This window comes from Amaranthus tricolor, chromosome 6 (assembly GCF_026212465.1).
Source record: "Amaranthus tricolor cultivar Red isolate AtriRed21 chromosome 6, ASM2621246v1, whole genome shotgun sequence".
NCBI lineage: Eukaryota > Viridiplantae > Streptophyta > Magnoliopsida > Caryophyllales > Amaranthaceae > Amaranthus > Amaranthus tricolor.
In genome coordinates, this window is record NC_080052.1 from 8223032 (window position 1) to 8243560 (window position 20529).

Genomic DNA, 20529 nt, shown 5'->3' on the forward strand with positions numbered 1-20529 from the left:
TTAGGTAATTTTTTTTTGTTTTTTGATTCTAATTTCGAAATTTAGGTCTTGAATCTAATTCTTCTTATTCTACATAATGCAAGTTTATAAACTTATAAATTACTACTCTTAGGTGATCTTAACAAGGTACCTTTTAATTATAAATATTTTAATTATTTTTGTTTTTTTAAAGTATGTTTGGTGATGGTAAAGTTTAGTTGTCATTTATACTTCAACTCTATATATATATGTCAAATGTAGTTGTATTTTGTCATGATCTTAATAATGTGGTTGTTTATTCATGTATTTACGTATAAAATGTTTGAATGTAAAGTTTCTTTGTATGTTGTCATGTTCTTGACAATCTTGTAAATTATATATGTATTTTATGTAGTAAATGAATGAATGTATTTTGTTGTTAAATATAGTTGTGAATGTTGTGAACTGTAGTTGTGAATTTTTGTTGAACAATCTAGTTGCTTTCTCATGAACTTGATGGTGATGTTGATTTTGTACGTATTCTTTTAGAAATGGCTTCATTTCGTGTGACTATAGTATGTTTTTCGAATAGTTCAATTCGATCAATAGTAGCAATGTTAAGTATGTTGGGGGAAGACGTAAACTGTTTGCATGCAACTTAAACTTGGATTTGATGAATTTAAACTTCTAATATGTTCTAAGATTGAGATTGACACTACAAGAAGTACTGTTAATATTAGTTTTAAATACGATATGAGTGGACAATTGTTAGCTTTTCCGGTTGAGGATGATGAGGCTATAGATGCTATGTGGGAGTTTTGAAAGTCTACTTCTATTCCCTCTTTGAAGTTATACGTAGAAGAGGTCCCCTTAGGAAATCAAGATGTCAATGTTGTGGAAACAAATGTAGCCTTGAATGTAACTTCATCTACTCCTTCTCCTACGCCTTTCTCTACCCAAGAAACCCAAATCCCGTTTTGCCATCGCCTTCTTCTCCTTCTAATGAACCTAATCAACTTCAAATTCAAGTTTCAAATGATGATAAACGTAGAAAGACTCACACAGGATTTGGTGTGGGCTTCTATCGCTATCAGTTAGATCTACTTCGACTATGGTGTCGGGTCCTCACAAGGTACGGGATCATCACGAGGTGTTGGATCATCCCAGTACCAATCATCTCCCTACCCGAGCATCATACAAACGCCTTTTACTATCGTAGAAGGTAGCGTAGACCGTCACAGTTAGAGAGGGTACAGGAGGAGGATTAGTATTAGTATACTGTTTGTATATATTGAACATTAGTAACATTTTGTATATATTGAACATTTGCACATATTGAATATTTTATAACATTTGAACATTTGTGTATAGTTTGAATATATATGTAGATGTATATATGTTTATCCTGTCATCACATGTTTAATATGAATGAAATGATGTTAATTACTCAGAATTTTCGGCGATGAATCATTCCGCCATGAATTAAGTATGCTATCAATCAAAAGAAAACAAAAAATCATATTCAAATAGGGGAAATGCTGCCAAATATTCAACACAATTTTATTCATATTCAACCAATCCATATCAAATTGCATAGTTTATTCGATAAGTTAAACCACCGCTAACTAAGATTGCTTCTTAAACTTTCTCATAATCCTTTCAGTCTCTTCTTTCTTATGTACTATATCATCTATTCGTAGACCTGTTCAAAAGTGACCCGACCCGAAAATCCAATCTGAAACCGAAAGTAAACCGACCGAAAAATGTGTTCTTTTTTAGGTTTATCGAACCGACATTACCCGACCCGAAGCTATACCCGAACCGGTTGACAAACGAAAATGGAAAAACTGAACCAGAGCTGTAACCGATTTTTTAAATTGACACATAAACGTAAACCGAGATTACCCGAACCTAATAATAACCGACCCGAGTTATATTCGAACCGAATCATGCTCGAGATCGAACTTGATCCGGCTGAAACCGACTTAACATGAACGAAGTTTAGATCGAACTATTCTAAACCTGAACCAATTTTTTACATAGAAGTATGATCGACTCATATTCAATCATCTTATTAGTTATTTTAATAAAATAATTTTATAAATACATGGTTTCATATATTTAGAGTTAATAATCAATGGTCAATGTTTATTTAAATACTTTTAATCGAATTAGATGAAAATTGAAAGAACTTTATAATTTTAATTTCTGGTCAAACAAGTAAAAGTAACAATGTAATAATGATCACTAATTGATTTGCATTTTCACTATTTTGCTTTAAGTAAATGAACCTTATCATCAATTAAAAAATGACTAATAACTTAATCTGATACTAACTCGATCAATAGCAATTAGTAATTCCCAATTCGTAGCCGAATTCTACTTGAAAAATACCCGAACCCGATCTGTACCCGGTAAAACCGAACCAATTATTAACCGATGACAACCCGAGACCGATTGAAACCCGACACGAACTTCAACCGACACCGAACTGATGCAAACCCGATAGTTCGAATAACCGATCTTCAACCGAACCGTGACTAACCAACCCGACCCGAGTGTGACCCGTCGCAACACGCATTCGTAATATAACCGATCCGAAATACAATCGAATCGAATGATACCCGTCCGAAACCGACCCGATCACCCGAATGAACACCTCGATCTATTCGTCTCTTGAGATTAAATACCTCATCTTTAAGCTCTTGTTCTTCTTTTTCGAGATATATTATTAAGTCTCTCTGTCATTTGGTACCCTCCAGAGCAATGCACCTAAAGTACGTGCAACCGAATCCTTCTTCCAAGTAGAATGGACAAGCAACAAAATCACGGCCAAGTTCGATGTCGCACCAATCTGTAATTTTTCCAAGTTCATAACCACAATCACAAAGCTCTTCAATAGAATGCTTCTTTGACATCTGCGGAACAAATATGATATAGTAACATAATTAAATATTCAAAAATAATATTAATATCTATAAATTGAGAATAATACTAACATAATACCTCATATTACCTTCAAAACCGATTAGTTAGAACAAGAATGATGGAGTTTGGATACAATAAAGTAGGAAAATGATAGAGTTATTTATAGAACAAAATAACAATGACTATCTTTAACTTCATAACGGCTATTTTTCAATTTTACAACTGCTAGTTCAAAGCATAGAAAAAAAGTCAACAAAAGTCAAACTATTGTTCACTATTACTAACAGAGAACAAAAGCAAATCTGGTCAAAACAGGTCAAGCTTTTGTTCGCTGTTAGTAACAGAGAACAAAGGTTTGACCTACTTTGATTAGGTTTGCTTTTGTTCGCTGTTACTAACAGCGAGCACAGGCTTGACTATTTTTTTAACCAGTTTTCTTTGTTCGTTGTTAGTAACAACGAATATATACCAAACCTAACTTTGGAGCCTAGGACGCTTATTTTGGGATTAAAGTTTGATCGAAGCTTGATTTTTGACTAACTTTGTTGAAAAGTCTTATTTTGGAGCCTAGCTTCTTTTTATGATTGCCGGTAGAATCTTACTCCCTTGGTTCCCTTAAATTAATTATATTTGCCATCTACTTCCTCCATTCTGAAATACTCGCTACATAACATTTTTTTGACACTATTTATTGATCAAACTTATTTTATATATAGTTGCTAATTTCAATAATGTTTAGATGTGCGTAGTTCTATATATAAATGATCAAATTAACACACTATTTGTCAATGTAGTAATTCTATCATTAATATCTCTAATTGTGCAGAATTAAAAATTGTAAAAAGATGATATCAATGAGATGAATAGTTTCAAAAGTCAAATCGAACTAATAGCTTGAATAAGAGGGAGTAAAAAATAATTCAGATAAATTATAATGAGTGATATTCATGATGTAAGAACGAATCTTGTCTAACGAGAATTTAACAAAAGTATTGATCATAAAGTAATTTCAAGTGACTACATTGTTTACATCAAGGCCTTTTACTCATTAAGAATGGATCCCTAAGTGTTGTGCACCATGAGGAGCTTTAGGGATAATATAGTGTAACATCATGGTAACAATACTCCAACACAATACAAACTACGCGCAAAGTCACAAATCAACCTCAATCGTATGAACTTTCGTAATTTCATCCGGCATTTGATCTAACCTTAATGTGAGCAAACCCGACCCAGAATCATACTCAAACCCGACATCCTCAGACCCAACTCGGCATCTCTTAGGCCTTGTTGAAGAGTAAGCTCCAAACACACCACATCCCTTCACCTGCATTTGGGCCTTCCCTACTATTTCATCATGACCTGCTGATCCACTCCTGACTTGGTATGTTAGCCCATCGATGGCCCCTCCGGCATTAAACATTTTGATTAGCCCGAATGGGGCAAACCTAAATTCAGGGGCTAGGACCTTGACGGGTGTTATAGTGAATATGTCGAATTCTAAGACCTTCAGTGACACGGGCAAAGCTACATTGTATGGCAAGCTGATAACCTCACCAGTCATGTATCGGTAAGCAATGCAGTCCCCGGTCCAGTCGCTGGGGTCCACTGCAGCCTCAGTGATGAGGTGAATGTCTCGCCCACAAACTACACCCGTAATAGCTTCTGTCCGGGTAGGGTGGAAGGTGTTTTTACGCTCGGTGCTACTCCATGCTGCACCTTGACAGTTGTATACTCCCAGTACACCAGTATATTTGTTCATGTTCCAGATTTTCAATAAGCTGCATTTTCACAAAACATCAAATGTTTGAAATTATGATAGAAATATTTCCAAGTTAAGAATCAATATCACCAAAGTAGCCTTACCTAACACCATCTCGAGCTGGATCATTAAACAAGCAATCGCGGGTAGGTCTACCAGGCAAACGAGCCCGAAGAACAGATCCATCAGGCAAAACAAGCTTCCTAAGAAGATCAAAGTTGTGCTTTCCAGGTGCATCACTGTTTTACAAATATACAAATAGACAAATGAAAGAACAATTATTTAGTATTCAAACTATAAACTCAATAAGGTTTACAACTACAATATTGCATTACCATTTGACATGTGGTATTAGGTAGTGATGGAAAATTGCGAATAAAAAACTTTTTTATGATTAAACTTCCATCACCAAGGGAATTAAATGTTAAATATCATGAAAAATTACGCAACAGACCATTCTCATTCCAACCATTTAGTACCGATTACCAAACGGGCCGTAGTCCAATGTCATTACGAGGCTCACACCTAGGTGTAGTTTTTTTTTTTTGGTAAGGTTGGATATATGCAACCTTACCATTGTTAGTGATAACAAAGAGGTTGTTTCTGATCCCTTTTACAACTAAGAAAGTAAAACTTGTACTACAATGTAAGTACCTAACATAGATTGGTCCACCACTGATAGCTCTTGCTGAACCATGGTATTCACCAGCAGGGTGGTCTGAATGGAACATATCCCAATCAGGTTGCATAAATTCCCCTAAAAAAACACTGTTATAAGCCACTGCTGCAATGTGGATGGTGTGTGACACGGGGTCTCGCGGGTAGAAATCATCTGATGCTCTTACAATCGCCGCTTGTTTCGAGCTGTTTGTATGAAACAAACACAAAACCAACATATGTACATAAGCTGATAAACCCTTAAACAAACTCAAAACTCGAAAACAAAACCACTTGAAAAACCAAACAACTATTGGGTATAGAAGAAACTTACCAATATAACGCGTCAGTATTGTGACTCATGCACGCGATGCAACCATTGTCGGGAAAATTCCTAGCAACGGAAGCATCGAGAGCTTGGTGGTATTGCCTAGTGAGTTCAACCCGACCACCAAGGCCTGCGCCTAAGGTCTCCAAGATGCATTGCACGTCGACCTTAACTCCATCAATCCCATTAGAAGCCAAGTAACTATGCAAGTCATTGTAAAACTTGTACACACTCCTAGGATTCACTAGCCCTAACCCTTGCACCTTCATAGGATCACTCTTCCACACTGGCTCATTTTCCACAACTCCCTTAGACACATTGGGATACTTCATTAGTGACTCATATTCCTCCATCTCCTTAACCCCCGGACGTACCCCACCCCAATAACCCGTGATTGCGTGCCATACGTACACGTATTTCAACCCATATTTTTCTTTGGCTATACTTACTATATTTCTAATACCAACACTAGGATCATCCTTCTTTTGAAATTTCTCATTCTCCTTAATTCCGGTTAATCTAGGCACACATTCCTCTTCCGAATTATCCTTATTATCCTGTGATGTAAATTCCTTTTGTGAGTCCACCCCAACGGACTGCCAACCATCGTCGATGATCACAAACCGAGGTGGGGTCCCACCAACTGACAGGCTAGCTAAACCAGCCTCAACACCTTCTTGGGTAACGTCTTTGTAAAAAGCATCCCATGTACACCACCCAAAATAGTCTATAATCCCCGGTAACTTCTTCTCATGACGTTGCCTGAACGTCTTTAGATGAGATTTGACAGCCCTGATTGCTTCAAAGATAGTGGCATAGGGATCATTTCCTGCACTCACAAACAGAGAATGAGTAAAAGAGGAGCCTTTAATATCATCATCCCCACTTTCTAAACAAAGCTCTAACTCATCTTGTGTGTTCCCTTGTAAACATGCTCTAAATGAACCCTCAATCAAAGGGAGGAAAACAGCATAGATGATCTGATTGGCTTCATCTCCATCATCCGATTCGATGTGGGACCCTTCCTTAGTCTCCACCAATAAAAATTGAGTTTCCAAAGGGATATCACCACCTTTGTCACCCATCTTTTGGGCCATCCACCATAACTTGAATCTGAAACATGCCATGAACCGAACATCTCTAAGAGTGCCTAATGACACCACATGGCGGCTGCTCGGTTGATCAAAATCAGCCCCTATAAAAACTCCCTCAACCGGACCGGATGATGAACCTGATGTTGCTATCACATTATCCGGTACTCCGGTCAGTATTGTTCGGTCTTTAACAATTACTTTCCGGTCTACAATTCTAACTGCTGGTGTTACTGTCATTTCTTTTTCTTGTTTTAAGCCTTCACTCCTCTGCCAAAATCAGAACATCAAATCAAATATACCTCAAATAATCTAAATGTTAATGATGTAATTTGCCCAACAAATTTAACTATAAATTTCTATCAACAACAATAATGACAAAATCTTAATTCCAAAAGACAAGGGTTAGATAAAAGAATCAATAGATCAATTCTAGGGATCGTTCACATAAAGCAATTAAATTTCTATTCAAAGTAGTAAAATTCACAAATCAAAGCAATTGATTATGTCGAATGTAAATGATGTAATTTGCCCAAAAATTCTAGCTACTAAATTTTAATGCAACAACAATAATAAGAAAGTCTTAATTTCAAAAGATAAGGGTCACTTAAAAAAAAAGAAAATTTAATTTTAAAAATTCCACCTCTTAAGTAGTTATCTTTTTAAAATCCTACTTTCGATTATTTTTTAAAAATCCAATCTTTGCCCCCAATTTTTTTTTAAAATACTTTCAGGTTGCATTAACCTGGGATAGCAGGTTTACTTTTTTTAAAAAAACAATTATGACACATGTCATAAAATGATTGGCTATTATATTTTCATTTTAAAAAACCACAACTACCACCGCTCTGCCTCTACTCTACACTCCAACTACTAGCACTATCTTGCCCACTCTCCACCGCAACTGCCACCACCATCTTGCCCACTCCCCACCCCAATTGCCATCACTCCATCTCTCCTATCATCTCTATTCAACACTACCACCATACTCCCACCATGTTGGATTCCCACCAACACCAATCCACCACCATCCCATCTTCCTGAATAACCCATAACCCACCTCCTCTCTTGAAGCAACTCGTAACCCACCTCCTCCATGGAAAACCCATAACCCTCTACCACCACTACCCCGTCCCCTGAAACACTCACACCATATAAGGGGTAAATAACCCACCACTATCAAACCTCCATCCAACCCTTGAAATTACAACCCACAAATTAAATCAAATAGGAAAGAGGGGTAAATAGCCCACCACCATCAACCACCACATAGTCGTTCTCCCATCACCACACGAACAACCGCAAATACACCACCACCGTCAATCAACCAACATAAATTAAATCAATTACTTCTTCTCTCATTTAACAATTGCAACAAAAAAAATATTAAATCTCTTCTTCCCCAAAATTTAAAATCTCTTCTCCAAAATTTCCTCTGAACTTGTAAAAGGAAAAAACAACCATTCACTCTTCCATTGTTATGATTCTAATTGCATATATTTTGATTGTAATTTTGGAGAGAAGAACATAATTAAAAAAATAGGATGCCTCAATTAGAGTACAAACTAACTCTTTATATAATGCTAGTCTAATAGAGTAGTAGGGGTGGAGGGAGAAGGGCTGGTTAGGGTTGTTGAATAGGGCATATATAGAGTGATGGTGGTGGAAAAGGGTAGGTAGTAAGGGGAGGGGAAGTTCTTTTGGGCATAATAATGGTGGAGGTTGGAGAGGTTGGAAGGGATGGTGGAAGGCACTAAGATGGGATGGAATTGTTCCTTTGTTTTTGAGTTTTAAAAATTAGAAAATGAAAGAAAATTGGAAAACTTACTTGTTTAGTCGGTTATAGGTAATTTGGATCTTTAAAATAAATGCACCGCAAAGGTTAGATTTTTTAAAAATAATCAAAATGTGAGCCCAAAGGTGAGATTTTTAAAATTAAATTTTTCACAGAAAAAGATAAGGGTCCGGTATATAAATCAATAGATCAATTCTAGTGATTGTTCTTAAAAACAATTAAGTTTCTATGAAAAGTAGTTAAATTCATAAATTCATGCCCCATTTTTATGAAAAAAACAAAAAGTTTATGATCAATAGCTAATACCTTATGATATTATGGCTTAATAATCTAAAGAAATGTAAAGGGTTCATAGCCCATAATTACAAGCTTTATGATTTATTGCAAAAATCTTTGTAATTTGGAGAGTTTGTCATCAATCATATTTTAAGAGGTCACAACATTAATCAAATTAATCAAGCTTTAATGTGTTAGGATAAGATTAAATGCATATTTTAGGAATACTTTCCAAATTACTTCTTTTACTCCATAATCCATTGAGTAAATTGAGTTAATCCTTTTTGTTTTTTTTGATTATGGTTTTTAAAGTTGATTATTTAGCTCATAATTATTAAATACCATCAAGATTAGAACAACCCTTTATTATATTTTAGAATAAGTTAAAGATTAGTTAAGCATGAAAATTAGCTCAAAAACACAACCCTCAAAATCATATCTTTAATTAACAAAAACCCATCTTTCCCACAACAAAAAGAACAAAGCTTTACATCAAACAAAATAAATCAACTACATTAAAACTTTAAAAAAACAATTAAAGATTGAAACTTTCAAGAAAACCCACTTACCTTGAATGAATTTACAGAGAATGCTTGAAAATTGGATAGTTTTCTAGAAGATCTAAACCAATTAGAGGTAAAAGAATTTGAGTATTGTCTAGTTAATCTAGGAAAAAGATTGAAACAGAGTGGTAAATATTTGGGTTTAAGATTGAAACAAAAAAAAGGGTAAGAATTGTTAACAATATTATTCTTGTTTGTATGAAAAAACAGAGGGAGATTGGAAGAATTTATAGTGCTTTTGATTGGTATATTGCCCTGCAAAGTTTTTGACATCATTTTTTTTAGTTTTTTTTTTTAATGATTTGGGAAATGTTTCTATGCTTTAAAGTCTAGATCTTAATGGGTTGTACCCAATCATGCAGTTGATTTCATTGACTTGTTGGATGGTGATGATCTAACGGTGGAAATTGATTGTGTGTTTTACTTTCATGGTTCAAGAAGGTTACACGTCGGATCCAGGTCCTAGCCTAATCCAGAATCGTTTATTTGGAAACAATACAGATTTTATGTAGTAAGGATCCAATGACAGAGATATTGAAGTGCTTAATCATCTAATCCCTCTGCCGTATTTATTTGAATTAAATAGAAATTGAGTTATTTTTAAAAAAGTGATAATAAATAAATAAAGAGAATAAATTATATGGATAAAATTAAAAGAGATTTAAAATGTGTGGGTGAGATTAAAATAAAGTAAAGAATCGTTATCCAAAAAAAATAATGCAAATTAAATGGGATGGACCAAAATAAAAAAATGTTGCAAGTCCAATTGGCCGGAGAAAGTATATGTTAGTTTGTTCAAAAGGATTTCTTAATTTTATCGTGGTATCATACATTATATTAATTTTACTGTATAATAGCAAAAGGAAAGTTTAATTGTGAGCATGTCATTTGTCTTTTATTCATTGAATAGTATTAATGAAATTTGACTGATTTGCATTTTTTACACTTATCATATTTATAAATGTATATTTTCGGAAAAACTCATACATTAAATTGATGCAATAAATCACAATTATTCCAATTACACAGTTGTATATAAATGCACAATTTAAAAAATTATAATGGAAAATATTAATATATTGTGTAGAACATTATATTTGTCTGATAAAATTCTAAAATTACACCTCGTAGAAAATTATACTACAGAATAAATTACATTTATTCCCGTGTAATTGGAATTACACTATTTAGAAAATTATACTGCAAAATTACACTGTGTATAAAATTATACAGCAATTTAGGAAATTACTTGAAGTATATAATAGCTTCTTTTTCCATCAAGTGTTATTTAAAACTAAAATGACATAAAATTAAATTAATTGATCATTAAAATCAGTCATTCACATTGTTAGACTACCATAATAGTAATTTTAAATTTTAAGAAAAATGTAAAGTATGATTTGCAATCTAAAATTTTATTAAAATATTAATGCACTAAAAAATTCGTACATTGCACGGGTTTCTATCCTAATTCTTTATAATTGAGCATTTCATCTTACCATTAGTTATTAGTTAAGGGACATGTAATTTAATATTCATTTCTAATAGATTTGTAACCCTTATGGTAAAACTATAATTTTATGAAGGGTGAGTTTTGAAGTGTTCATTATCACCCACATTTTACTTGTTAGATGATATGTGATTTTATAATCTTGTCCACTAACTTTTACGACTATTAATTAGTTGTAATAATAAACCTCCTTTAGACTTATAACAAAGTTATATTTTCTCCTTTTTATTTAATTTCCTTTGGCCAGTTTCTTAAATTTTATCAAAATCTTGTCAAAAAGTAATGCTAATATGAACAAAAATTTCCTTCAAACAGGACTGTATTATTTATATTTTTCAAGATATTATCATTATTTACTTTCGGGTTTCACTTCAATGGTGGTAGTGATAATAAATATTTATTGTAATTTTAGTGAAAAGTTTTTTTTACAAGTTAAATGTCATGTTTGTACTACTTTAATTATCTTATTTTTTTCATAAAATTCATTTTAGTTCATTTTTATTTTACTAATTCTTAAATAAGTCAGTCTCATTGTGAGACCGTCTCTATTGGACTGGCCCTATATATATTTTTTGTCTTAAAATGATTACTTATATAGATCACTTATAATTTTAGTATAATTACTTTTTATAATCTTAGAGTAATTACTTATAACCTTAAAACGACTAATCACAATTAATATCAATGGAATATCAGTGGCTGGCCCAATATTGTGTATAGAAAAAGAAAGAGGCGTACTATAAAAAAACTTATTTTTTCACATCTCAACATAAAAACTTATTTAAAAAATTAATATCAATGGAATATCAATTTGGATGATAGAGAGAATATTGGAAAGCAGTTTAATTGAAAAATGATACTCCCTCCGTTCCTTTTTGATCTTCCACATTACTATAACGGGTAGTTTCAAAAGTTCTTCCACTTTAGAATACTTTCTATTTTTAGAAAGTTTTTATCTCACTTTTACCCCTTAAAATCCCCCTTTTCTTTTAATGTACCCATTTTCTTTTATTTATAATTATTTTCTCTCTCATACTTTCAATACAATCATTACTTCACACTACTATTTAATTAAAATAATACCCACTAAAACCTCATACTTCCAATACAATCATTACTTCCCACTATTATATAATTAAAATAATACCCACTACCACCAAAGATTCTCTTTTTCTTAATCTTTGTGAAATACCCAAATAGGAAGAACAAATAGGAACGGAGGGAGTACCACTTTTGTGATAAGTTAAGCAAATTAAAGTTAAAAGTTACTAGTGTTCCCTCTCCTTTATTTTTCATTAATCACAATTAACTTATATTTTATTCTTAATTTATATTTCAAGTTATAACATAGTTAACTGAGATCTTATTTGTTTTATTCAATTCAATGCAAATATCATTAATATTAACTTTTTATATTTTTTAATTATGCATATTTAGAGTTATTAACGATAGAATTATTGCATTGATAAATATGCTCAGTCTAATGGGACTGTTAATTAACATGAATAGGCGGGAATCATACAATACAATACTATAAAACAAAATGCAATACTATAAAATAACTGTAAATTTCCACATGGCGATTTTATGAGTTTTGCCAAATAGAGCATTTTTACGGGTTAAAATGTGATTTTGAGATATTTATAAGATTTTATTGCATTAATTATGATTTTAAGTATTAAAGGTAAGTTTTCAAATCATATCATATCATATCATACAATACTATAAAAAAAACAGGTGCAATCATACAATTATAAAAGAACTGGACAATTCCGCATAACGATTTACATAACGATTTTATAGAGTTTTCCCAAATGAAGCATTTTAGAGGTTAATTATGATTTTGTCATATAGCTAGGTGGCAATGCATATCTTTTATAATATAAATTATTTTATCTAATTTAAAGAATTTCAACATTAAACATATTATTTTTTTTTAGAAAATAACAAATGATCATATCATATCATATAATAAAATAAAATAACTGAAAAATTACACATGACTATTTTTATAGAGCGTTTGTCTAATGGAGCCTTTCTACAGGTAAGGATTTTTACAGGTAAATTATGATTGTGTCATATAGCTAGCTAGCAATGCATATCTTATTTGAAAGAATTTTATCATTTAACATATTATGACATATTCTAAGACATCTATCATGACTTTTAAGTTTATTCAGAATGAGTGTATTATTAGATTATATCGACAATAAGTCTGCAAGTATGTTAATTTTGACACAATTTTTTTAACAAAATTGTTTATTTCACAAAATTACTAATTTTGGGCAAAATACATAATCAACAATTATTTATTCAAATAAGCGAAATTATGTTGTGATAAAAACTTATCTCAATTATTACTTGATTTTATTAATATTATAATTTGATAACTATAATATGAAATTATATCTTTCTTTAAAAAATTATATTTTTAAATATTTCCATAGTAACAAATTTCGTACACTGCACGAGCTTATATACTAGTATTAGATAATAGGAGTAATACATTGCACGACTCGCCACCAACTTCTTATAAAGTTTCTTTCTATGAAACGAAATACAATTTTATAATAATAATTATAATAATAATAATAACAATAATAATAATAATAATAATAATAATAATAATAATAATAATAATAATAATAATTTGTGTCAAATTTTATAATTCATATTGCAATATTTAACGCAAAATAATTATAAACATATAAATGATAAAAAGTAAATAGTGATGATTTTTTTTTTCATTAATGGTTTAGAGATAGTTTTTTAGAATTCTAAAATAATAAAAATATATCATAACGCATGAAATTAATAATTGTTTAGAATATTATCGTATTTGCTCTAGTAACCACCTACTCTAAAGCGATGGAATTTGGACTTGATTTTTAACCTTTGTCAATTTCATCTTGTCGTAAAAAAGCCAAACATACTCGAGATAACTCTAGATAAAAGTGCATTTCTCTAGTTGATGAACTACGTGTTAATTTTCTAGACTTTTCATTGTACTTTTTTTGAACTGAACAACAAAAATCATGGAATTGACTACCACAACTCCGTCGTTTCGATAATGATTGGAGTTAAAGGTACACAAATGACACTGTTTGTTGGTGTCATCATTTTTATTGGTTGATCCGATATATATTTAAAGTTTTAATATGATCACTTGTAATCTTTAAATAATTGATTAGAGAAATAAATTAATTAAATGAACTTGTTTTATAGTAAGACGGTCTCATATAAAATTCGTTGATTATATTTCAATATTAATGATTTATTGTTATTTGTATATAAAATTTAAAAAGTTTTCTTTTTATTAGGTTGAGGGTATGAAAGATTTTATGAGATGATAATTGCCCCACGCTTATAAGCATGGACAATAGCATTATTTTAGCCTCACATATAAGCATGGATAATAACATTTTTAAGTGTGGGAGGATGCAATTTTTTTGTAGATAAAGAGGGTTAAAAATATTATCTGAATTAAAAATTATTAATACCTCACTTTCTTGTATAAAAACCATACTCTTAAAGAACTTTTGTTTCGGTTATGAAATGAGGATGTGCAAAAGACACTTAAAATACCTGAATGTAAGGTGTCATCGGGGACAACTGTTAGTATGCTGAAAGTGCTAATGATCCTTCCGCTAATGAGACTGCAAATTCTACAATACAACGTTAGCTTTGCCCGGGGTGATTTCCCGGAAAACCCTTCCGACGCTCAAGTCAAATCGGGAAACCGAAAGTAATGAATATATGAAAGTAATGAATATACGATAATTAATGAATACAAGACTAACGGATTGTAGTATAAGTTCAGATCAATTGAAGGAATATTTGGTTAAGTGAAGATTGTATGTAGGAGGGCGAATATTTTTGTGGAGTAACGATAGGAAGATGAAAACTTAGCTGGGGGTACAAAATGATATATGCAACATGTATTTATAATAGTAGAATTGGATGGTGAATTAATGTGGGAATTATGGGTATGATGGGTGAGTGATAGGTTATAGTGAATACTGAGTAATTATATTAGGAAGTTATTGAACCGAGGTAGGTGATTTAGGGTTTATTTCTTTAACCCAATAACAACTTTATATAGTAATACGTAGATTACAACAAAGATCCGTCATTGTTTAATAATATCGTATATTTAAGCAGTATGTTTATGGTTTTTGAATTATAATGTTATATTAAATATAGTTCCATAAATATTGCTCATCTTTAGATTTTTTACTTGTAATTGATTGAATATCGACTCACCATTTTTTATAGAACGGTGAATCTTTGTTGTAATAAAAAAAAAATACAAAGAAAGTATATGTTGATAAGCTATGTTGGTTTTAAGTTCTTATTAAATTCTTTAAATCCATTATTTCATTAGATGAGATAATTTAAAATATCATTACCAACTTATGTATTGGAGGAACAAAAGTAAAGCTAGCACTAACAATATCTTTTCTGAAACGAATAAATCAAACTTTTCCAAAGCAAAGATGCAATTAAAAGAAAATTATAAATATTAAATAGATTAAACTTAAAAGTAAATATCAAACAAAAACATATTCTATAAGAGTTAATAAGATATACTAGTATATAAACTTGTGCAATGCATGAAATTTGTTGGTATAGAAATATATATATATATATATATATATATATATATATATATATATATATATATATAAATATATATATATATATATATATATATATATATATATAAATAAATATATATATATATATATATATATATATATATATATATATATATATATATATGATGCATTTGTATAATATAATTATCAAATTATAATATTAATAAAATTATGTAAAATTTAGTTGAGATAAGTTTTTATAACAACATAATTATTGCTTGCTTGAATAAATAATTATTGATCATATATTTTGCTCAAAAGTAGCTATTTTTGTGAAATAAACGATTTTGTAAAAACATTGTGTCGAGATTGACATTCTTGCAAACTTACTATCCATATAATCCAATTATTCAATCATTATCAATAAAATTAAAACATATAACAGAGTTCTTAGAAAATGTCATTTTTCATTTTCCAACAAATTAATAATATGTATAAAGTTAAAGTTCTTTAAAACAGATGAAATAGTTTATATTATAAATTATATGTATTGCTAGCTATATAAAATAGTTTATATTTTACAACCAAAAGATTACTTGTAAAATAGCTGCAATTAGAGGTGTTCGTTCGGTTGATCGGGTCGGTTTCGGACGGGTGTTATTCGGTTCGGTTGCATTTCGGATCAGTTATTTTTTGGCTGTGTGTTACAACGGGTCACACTCGGGTCGAGTCGGTTCGTCACGGTTCGGTTAGAGATCGGTTATTCAAGCTATCGGGTTAGCATCAGTTCGGTGTCGGTTGAAGTTCGTGTCGAGTGTCAATCGGTCTCGGGTTGTCATCGATTACTAATTGGTTCGGTTTTTTCGGGTACAGATCGGGTTCGAGCTTTATTTTTCGAGTAGTTATCGGTTACGGATAATTATTGATCGGGTCAATATCGAAATAAGTTAATAGTCAGGTTTTTAATTGATGTATGCTCATTTACTTATAAAAAATAATTACCAATTGTTTTATCAGATATAGCAGATAGGGGTGTCAAACAGGTCGGGTTGGGTCATTTTCAGGTTTGGATCATATATAAATGGGTCAATAAACCCTTAACCTGAACCTGACCCATTAAATTAATGGGTCAAATATTAAAACCCGGACCTGATCTGTAGCAGATTGGATCAACCTGCTAATGACCCATTTAACCTACTTTTTATTTTAGGTCATTAAATTCATATATTTCAAGTCATTTGACCCATTTAACCTTAATTAAAGGCTTCCTCCAAAAATAAACGTATGCCATTTAATGCAGCGAGCACACAGTATTCTTTAGTAAAAGGCGAAAGAATAGTTCGCTTTGTGCTCACGACGTGGCTGCGTAAGTTGGTATGAGATCTGTGGAAGTGATTTAAAGGATTTTTCTTTTATTAGTATCTTTCATAGCCGATGTGGAACAACTTCCTTTGTTATTGAAAGTCATCTTCAGCTGACAAATCCCTTAGTCGATGTGGGACAACTTCCTTTCTTATTGAAAGTCATCTTCAGCTGACAAATCCCTCAATACATGGTATTTGGTATTATCTTAGTTTTACGAAGTATTTGGCAAATGTTGATCCGTCTTAAATTTAATAAATGGGTTAAACAGATTTTTTTCGGGTTTAAAAATTCAACCTGAAAATAACCCATTTAATAAACAGATCAGGTCGGGTTGACCCATTTAATTAATTGGGTCAAAAATCTAAACCCAAACCCGCTAATTTCGAGTCGGTTTCAAATCAGGTTAGCAGGTCGGATTAGCTTTTGCCAGCCCTAATAGGCAGATCAATTTATTTCAATTAGTTTATATATATATATATATATATATATATATATATATATATATATATATATATATATATATATATATATATATATATATATATATATATATATATATATATATATATATATATATATATATATATATATATATATATATATATATATATATATATATATATATATATATATATATATATATATATATATATATATATATATATATATATATATATATATATATATATATATATATATATATATATATATATATATATATATATATATATATATATATATATATATATATATATATATATATATATATATATATATATATATATATATATATCTATATATATATATATACATATATATATATATATATATATATATATATATATATATACATATATATATATATATATATATATATATATTCTGTATGCAATCTCTTCTGTATAGAACTTGTGTTCTTCCTTTTTTCGTATTATTAGAAAACTGAAGTTGGACTTAATTTGCTAAAATTAGGTGAAAATTTGATTCGGATTTATAACAGTTCGATTTACAATCGGTTCAAGTTTGTATCAGTTCGGGTTAAAAACAGTTCGATTAATAATCGATCGGGTTTGTATCAGTTCGGGTTAAAAACAGTTCGATCTTAATCGGTTTTAGTCAGGTTACATTCGGTTACGTGCATAATTCGGGTCGGATTTGACTCGGGTCGATCATTGTTCAGTTCGGGTAACATCGGTTAAGGTTTATATGTCGGCTATAAAATTCGGTTGCAGTTCAAGTTCGATTTTTCCCTTTTCGGTTATCAAACGGTTCGAGTGAAGTATCGGTTCGGGTAATTGCGGTTCGGTAAACCTAAAAAACTTACATTTTTCGGGTCGGATAATTTTCGATTTCGGGTCGGGTTTGTTTTGAACAGCTCTAGCTGCAATTAAATATCCATCACTTTGTAATTTTTTGAAAAATACTTTAATTAGTTGATTTGATCTAATAAAATCTGCTTGAAATTTTACCTTAAATACTTATAATCATAATTAATTTAATAATTGTTTTTTAATTTCACACAATTACATTTTAATCTATAAAAATGCTCTATTTGACAAATCTCTATAAAATCGTCATTTGATATTTTCTAGTTCTTTTATAGTATTGTTTGATAATTAAAATCATAATTAAAAAAAAATCTATTTTGAATGTCCCACGCTCACATTTTCTAGTTCTTTTGTAGTATTGTATCATGATTTTTCAATTCTTTTATAGTTTTATATAATTGAATAATTGTATGATTTGATCTAACAAAATCTTCTTGAAAACTTACCTTTAATACTTAAAATCATAATTAATGTATTAAAATCTTTTGAATATTACACAATTACATTTTAACCTGTAAAAATGTTCCATTTGGCAAAACTCTTTAAAATCTCTATGTGTGATCTTCCGGTTCTTTTATATTGTTGCATGATATCATAGTATTGTATGATGATTTTTCAATTCTTTTATAATATTGTATGATTGAATGATTATATGATTGTATGATTTGATCTACTAAAATCTTTTTGAAAACTTACCTTTAATATTTAAAATCATAATTAATGTAATAAAATCTCTTGAACATCAGACATTTATATTTTAACCAGTAAAAATGCTGCATTTAGTAGAACTCTATAAAATCGACGTGTCTAACTTTTTAGTTCTTTTATAATATCGTATGATTTCAAAACTACATCATGAATATAATATATTCCAAATTATTAGAGGTTTTAGAATGATTTCCCTTGCTCTTACTTATTGAATAAGAACATTATAGAGATATAAGGTTTGAGCTATTTTAAGCAACAATATATGTACAATATATTATAGAAGTATTTACATAATAATATACAAATATAATATTCCATTAAATATATGAATGTTATATTCTAGTACACCCTAGCAATCAAAGTGGAAGGTTTACAAATACTTAGTCTGGATCTAAAATCGTCAAAAAGAATATGGGGGAGCCCCTTAATGAAGATGCCTTCAATTTGAATCTTTTAAGGAACATGAAAACCACGAATCTCATCCCGTTATGTATATTCCTCGCTGATGATGAACAAGATTACTAACGAGACAAATAGTGTCAATAATGATAATGTAACGAGTAATTAATTTAAAACGGAAAAGTGTTAACAATCTTTAATTTTAGAGGATCATTAGTTTGTGACTTGTGGGACAATTACAATAACTAGTATAAATATTCGTGCAATGCAAAAAAAATTTAATATGACCACAAACACACATATATATATGTGTGTGTATATATATGTGTACACACATATATATATAAGTGAACTGCTTAAAGTAAGGGATTAGTGGGAGATTGAGAGCCGCCCATTTCTATTGTGCTGATTGGGTTTCGAACCCAGCTACTCTGATTTATAGTCTAAAACTCTAACCAACTGTGCTACCTAATCAACATTTTTTTATATGAGGCCTTCTAAATTTGGGACCCTATTCCGTTGAACAGGCTGAATCGGCTCACAATCGCCTTTGATAAAACATATTACAAGTGAATGATAAAAATGAGAGGTTTTAAATTGAAATTCAGAGAAAATATAAGTTTCTGTGAATGAATTAAAAAAAAATAATAGGATCATATTCAAAAAGGTTTAAAGTGAGTGGAGCATATAAAAGTAAAAAGTAGTGTAAATTTAAAGTTATTCGAGTGCTATTTTCTCTGTCCTACGAAATTTGCTTTATTTTTATTTTTAGTTAGTCTTATAAAATTTGCTCAATCTATTTTGGCTTTGCTCCATGCTATTTTTATTTTTATTACACACTTATATTTTTTTTATCTCATACACATATTTCTTCCAATTTTCTATAAAAATAAAATCACTTTATCTAATTTTGTTTTATTGTTCAAATAATTGGCATGTTGATAAGTCAACAGATTGTGACAAGCTCATCTAATATAAAGAATTGAAAATTGTTGCATTCTATGATTAGAGAAATATATAAAAATTGACAATGAGATGTGCATTTATTCTTACTACTATTTTAAGATCTGTCCACATAAAGATCTCAATCTAATCATGTCTTTCTTATAGAAGTATATACTCCATACATATATATTATATAATAATAATAATAATAATAATAATAATAATAATAATAATAATAATAATAATAATAATAATAATAATAATAATAATCAATTTAATGATTAGTCCATAGACTAGATGCATGGCACAACACGGCAT

The 20529-nt window shown here is 30.3% G+C and overlaps 1 protein-coding gene and 1 non-coding gene across 3 annotated transcripts; both read right to left on the reverse strand.

Moving 5' to 3' along the window:
- Positions 1-3805: 3805 nt before the first annotated feature.
- Positions 3806-9813, reverse strand: LOC130815088 (probable galactinol--sucrose galactosyltransferase 6). Of its 2 annotated transcripts, none has more exons than XM_057681429.1 (5): positions 9365-9813; positions 5640-6994; positions 5303-5512; positions 4753-4887; positions 3806-4667 (listed from the first exon to the last, which is right to left on the reverse strand). In XM_057681429.1, the coding sequence occupies exons 1-5, from the start codon at positions 9632-9634 to the stop codon at positions 4040-4042; spliced, it is 2598 nt and encodes an 865-aa protein (XP_057537412.1). In that variant the 5' UTR covers positions 9635-9813; the 3' UTR covers positions 3806-4039. The 2 variants fall into 2 exon arrangements, with proteins under 2 accessions (XP_057537412.1, XP_057537413.1); XM_057681430.1 differs by lacking the exon at positions 9365-9813 and adding an exon at positions 7978-8523.
- A 6901-nt stretch (positions 9814-16714) lies between these two features.
- On the reverse strand, positions 16715-16830 carry LOC130816744 (U5 spliceosomal RNA). Its single transcript, XR_009043283.1, has one exon. It is a non-coding gene; the product is annotated as a U5 spliceosomal RNA (small nuclear RNA).
- Positions 16831-20529: the final 3699 nt, after the last annotated feature.

Coding starts and splice junctions, on each gene's coding strand:
- LOC130815088 (XM_057681429.1), bottom strand. CDS start 9,634: ATGATGTCAAAAACTTTGCAGGGCAATATACCAATCAAAAGCACTATA. Junction 6,995..9,364: donor TCTCTGTAAATTCATTCAAG/GTAAGTGGGTTT, acceptor TGATTTTGGCAG/AGGAGTGAAGGCTTAAAACA. Junction 5,513..5,639: donor AATACTGACGCGTTATATTG/GTAAGTTTCTTC, acceptor TCATACAAACAG/CTCGAAACAAGCGGCGATTG.